Genomic DNA, 5,125 nt, shown 5'->3' on the forward strand with positions numbered 1-5,125 from the left:
TTGATGTAGTGTAAACATTTCCTGCTGTCATTCCTTCAAGGAAATAATGTAAGCTTATAAAGACGGTCCCATCATAAATGTGGTATTCTTAAGAACATTAAAGGAATGCTTCACCCATACAGTGATTCTTCTTATCAATTATTCACCCTGGTACCTTGAATTCTCGATGTATTTTCTCTAATGCCTCCACAGAGATCAAAGAATAAAAAACTGAGCAAAGTGATAATGAATTAAAAATAAATTAGGGCACGGGTTTAACATCATCAAAACTATAACCCAAGTCTCATTGATCCAGTTGAATGCTCAATACTTCCCAAACACAAAAACACAGATTCTACTTCATCTCACCAAGAAATGTCTCAGGTTGAATTATTTGTTTACCATGGAGGTAAGCCAATTAAAAAATTATCATATTGTGGGTGAAGTGTTCCTTTAAACAGAAAATCTGCTTTTGAATATTATCATTGTATATCGTGCTGTGTATTTTCAGGGGGAGTGGGTGTGGGTGGACTCCGAAATCGGGGTACCCATCGGAGCTAGGGTCACAGTAACACCATCTGGTCAGCGGTTACTAGTCGACGATGAAGGAAAGGTAAATATCCCCTTGTTTAAATAAAAAGCCAAATCAATATGTTAAAGTGTGTTGGTTTAAATAAAAAGCTAAATCAATACTGTATGTATTGCTTACATAAAGCATCATAAAAACATGTACAGCCTGGGGTTTGACCTTATTTCTTTCTTTGACCTCTCGCAGCAGTGGAGTCTGGCCCAGGAGCAGGAGGCCTCGCTCAGGATCATGCACCCCACCTCCGTGGAGGGGGTGGATGACATGATCAAGCTGGGAGACATGACGGAGGCCGGCCTCCTCCGGAACCTGCTGCTGCGACACAAACGAGGCCTTATCTATGTAAGGCAAAGTGCTATGCAGCTCCAAGATTTTCAAACAATAAGAAAGTAAAGAATTCCACACATTTTAATGAGAGTAAATAAACAATTAAACTACAAAATAGAAAAGGAAATCAAATAGTGCCAATAATGAATTAAAAATATGAACATTTACAATAATTCCTGATCATTTGACATTTTTCAATGCTTTGTTTATCTCAAATTAAATTGAATGTACCTTCTTTGTATGATTAAATATCACTATAGTATCATGTATACATAATATGCCCAACCCTTACGGCACTAGAAATCAGCAAATATTTAGAAGAATACCAAAAACCAGAGTAGGAACGCACAAATAATATTAAACAATTAGACAATCAATTTTTGTTTTCACCATGCTTTAGGAACAATGGTAGCAAATGTATGAGAATACAATTTAATTAACCATACAGTTCTGCCATCTTAAGTGCACTTGAATATTTCTGGATTTTCTTCCTCTATCCTAAACATCTCACACAGCACCATTTGTTTTTTTACAGACCTACACAGGCTCTGTGCTGGTGGCAGTGAACCCATACAAGGATTTCCCTTTTTATTCAGGTGACCAGGTGAGGCTGGTTTTAAAATTCATCACAGACGTACTACAGTTGCAAGTCATTTCCCATTCATCATCTAACCCCGTTATCTTTCAGGTGGGGTTGTACCATGGTCGAAAGCTGGGGGAACTCCCTCCGCACATCTTCGCCATCGCTGAGTCATGCTACTGTAACATGATGCGGCATCTCAGGAACCAGTGCTGCATCATCAGGTCACCATGAATCATTTGACAGTCTTCAATAGCATACATCTTGTTAGGGTTTGCTTTTTGTTTACACTTATTCTTCTTCTCTTCTATATTTTCCTCAGTGGGGAATCAGGTGCGGGGAAGACAGAGAGCACAAAGTTGATCCTGCAGTATTTGGCGGCGGTCAGCGGTGAGCTTTCTGAGCAGCAGATCGAGCAGCAGATCCTCGAGTCAAACCCCATCCTCGAAGGTACTACGTCAACAGACTGTCAAAACAATTGCCCATTCAAAATCGATTCTTGTCTTACATAGGTGACTAATTTCAGGGTTAACAGCTGTGACCTGTGAGTTAATGAATGCGGCTTGGCAAAATATTACACGAAAGCAGAGTTAACTATGTATAAGGTTATATTTAAAGAAGTTATATCAAATGATAGCAATAAGGCTAACACATAAAGACAAACCTTCAACAAATCTTACATTTATTTATGCTTATCATACACAAATGCAAACTTTTTACAACAAGTTTTTAGTGACATCCAGAAAAAACTGAAATGTATCCCAAACAATGCTACATTAAAATACTGGTTTTATTTGGCTTCTGAAAACTCAAAATATAAATTGCACACCAAAAAAAACCTTTAAAAACCCTTTCAAGCTTTTATTTTGTGGGAATTTGGGACTTGTACAATTCCTGACACAGTTTTGCCATGTGTTACAGTACATCAGTAGCAATATCTTTCTCCTTTCGAGGAAAACACGTTAACAGGTCTTAGGAGATAAGAATCTCCACAAACAACTTCCTGTTGGGACACACCCATACACAGAAAAAGTACAAAAATAATAATAAACCGCCCTTGTTCTGTCCCATGCAGCGTTTGGAAATGCAAAAACGATCCGCAATGACAATTCCAGTCGCTTTGGGAAATATTTGGAGATCTTCTTCAGTAAGAACGGAGTGATTGAAGGAGCTCGAGTGGAGCAGTATCTCCTGGAGAAGTCCCGTGTCTGCCATCAGGTGAGTTTTCTCAGTCCAAACACCTGCTCCTTCTTATCATATCCCCAATGGAGGAGGGGGGGCAATAAAAACAGGGCTGGTTAGATAAACACGGTGTTATCATGGACAGTGAACCCTTAGAGAATTACCCGTTGAAGTCATGGAAAATATTAGTAAGTCATTCACAGCCACAATGAGTTTCCTTTTAAACACCTTTTCTTTTACTGGTACACGTCCTATAATTATAAAGCATTAAAAGCACACTTATTGAGCAATTCCTCTCTTCTTATTTCTTTTTTGCTTTTTCTATTATGTTTTCCTGATTTGTGGATTGTTATGTAGTATTTAATGTAATTACAGTTCATTTTGTTATTCATGCCATTCATTCTCAAAAGGCTTATGGCCCGGTTAAACTCTATTTATAAGAAGTCCTAATGCTATTTAATAACATTCAGAGTATAATAATTCTAATAATCGTAATACAGTATATATTGCTTTTTTATGCATTATAATCACAGTTATAATGCTTTATAATTTAATATAAAGTTACTTTAAGTGCTTGATATCAAGTAATTATATACCTGAGGTATATGGAGATAAAATAAATGAAAAGGTGGTTATAAACGGGCATTATTTACGTTAAGTGAAAAGTACATAATTGAATCCAATCAAATCTATGAATAACTAGCAAAAATGTGGTGTTATGATACTTGACCTTAAATGTAATTAAAGGGGGGCCCTATATTGCTCATTTTCTGGTTCATATTTGTATTTTGTCTGGCTCTGTTGTGATTGGTCAACTGCTTTAGAGATATCCCCCGTTTCATTTTACGTACAATGTGTTGCAGTGCCAGCCAATAGAAACACGAGTGTTACATAGTGATGTCACTATGTTTTGGAAGTAAACAAAGGACAACAATAGAGGTGTATCAGACAAGGGAGCGGGGGGGAGTGTGTGGGAGAGAAACCCCCTTGGAGCCAACTTTGAGATTTTAGCCTTTGCAAACCATTTACATGCACACAAACCGTTATAATACACTACAGGAAAAGGAAAACCCCGAAAAGCATAATAAATGATAATTGTTATATTTTAAAGCATTATAAATAGTACATAGAACTAGTTATACTTCAAAGTAATCAGACTATAATGCATCATAAGCATGTTTATAATGCATTATAGACATGGAAAGTGTTACTGTTTATCTTCTTGTAACAACAATGGTTTATTTTTGCTCCACACTACCTTTAGGCCCTGGAGGAGAGAAACTACCACGTGTTTTACTGTATGCTTGCAGGAGCCACGGCAGAGGAGAAGAAAACATTGAACCTCGGTGATGCTAAGGAGTACAAATTCCTTTCCAAGGTATAACATTGGCTGCCACCCCGAACATCTGACATCTTGTCGATTTACTGTAAACAATGTGAACCTTCCTTCTCATGTTACAGGGCGGCTGTATCCAGTGTGACAGCAGGGATGATGCTAAAGACTACCAGCGTATTCTCTCCGCCATGAAGATCCTCACCTTCTCAGAACTCCAGTGTCAGGAAATCCTCAAGCTGCTGGCAGCCATGTTACACCTGGGAAACGTCTGCTTCCAGGGTGAGTCAACACATGTGACATATTATAGTTTTTTTCTATAAATTGCTGGTTATATTTAATGCCAGGAACAATACAAAGGTAAATAAAACAGATTTACTATAATCCTAGCAGTAATGGTTGCTACACCGAAAGCACTTAAACACACTACCAAAATGTTACAACACTCCACTACAAGATAAAGTCAGATTATTACTTGTGGTGTCAATCGATACAAAAATCTTAATCGCGTTTGATCAAAACATTCATTTTTAAAATGTGAAACTTAAGTTTAAAATACTTAGAAATCAGGGGCCGTATTCACAAAGGATTTTATCTTACCGCTAGGAGTGCTCCTAACTCGCGCTAAAACATTTTACGTAGGAGTTTTTTCTTAAAAGTTATTCACAAAGCCGCTGAGACCTACTCATACTAAGGATAAATCTAAGAAACTAAGAGTGACGCGCCGTTGCTATGGATGACGTCGATTCTCGTGCATGAGTTTAGAAGCGGTCAGTACGGTGATTGGTTGTTCAGAGTAGGCGGTCTCGGTGAAACTCATCCGCAACATCCCACAAACGAGCCCACTAAATCACCGAAAAACAAGGAAATAGCCTAGGCTAGAAATGTATTCCTATCAAATAGTTATGGACAGTGCAGTTAGCAGAATACACGCATGATGATAAGTTTGTGCAGACCACGATAATGACGTTGTATATGCACGTTAAAGAGAGAGAGCAAACAATAAAAATACGTAAATTGCATTAAATCGAGGAGGCAATTAAAAGCACCCTGCAAACTATTATCCAATGAGCATATTTCCAGCACTTAAACACTTTCAATAACAGCCCATACCGCCGTTCAAGTCCCCCTATCATGA

The 5,125-nt window shown here is 37.9% G+C and overlaps 1 protein-coding gene across 1 annotated transcript in view; it reads left to right on the forward strand.

The window, feature by feature from the left end:
* The first annotated feature begins 382 nt into the window (after positions 1-382).
* LOC104951980 (unconventional myosin-VIIa-like) overlaps positions 383-5,125 on the forward strand; it is a 6,786-nt gene continuing 2,043 nt past the window's right edge. The window contains exons 1-9 of the mRNA XM_010778728.1: positions 383-388; positions 491-592; positions 755-907; positions 1,428-1,496; positions 1,581-1,696; positions 1,795-1,922; positions 2,548-2,690; positions 3,919-4,032; positions 4,116-4,269. Of these exons, the coding sequence (XP_010777030.1) occupies positions 383-388; positions 491-592; positions 755-907; positions 1,428-1,496; positions 1,581-1,696; positions 1,795-1,922; positions 2,548-2,690; positions 3,919-4,032; positions 4,116-4,269 (985 nt within the window). The remainder of the gene's footprint in view (positions 389-490; positions 593-754; positions 908-1,427; positions 1,497-1,580; positions 1,697-1,794; positions 1,923-2,547; positions 2,691-3,918; positions 4,033-4,115; positions 4,270-5,125) is intronic.

The sequence above is a fragment of the Notothenia coriiceps genome, unplaced genomic scaffold (genome assembly GCF_000735185.1).
Source record: "Notothenia coriiceps isolate Sejong01 unplaced genomic scaffold, NC01 NC01_scaffold00019358, whole genome shotgun sequence".
Taxonomy (NCBI): Eukaryota; Metazoa; Chordata; class Actinopteri; order Perciformes; family Nototheniidae; genus Notothenia; species Notothenia coriiceps.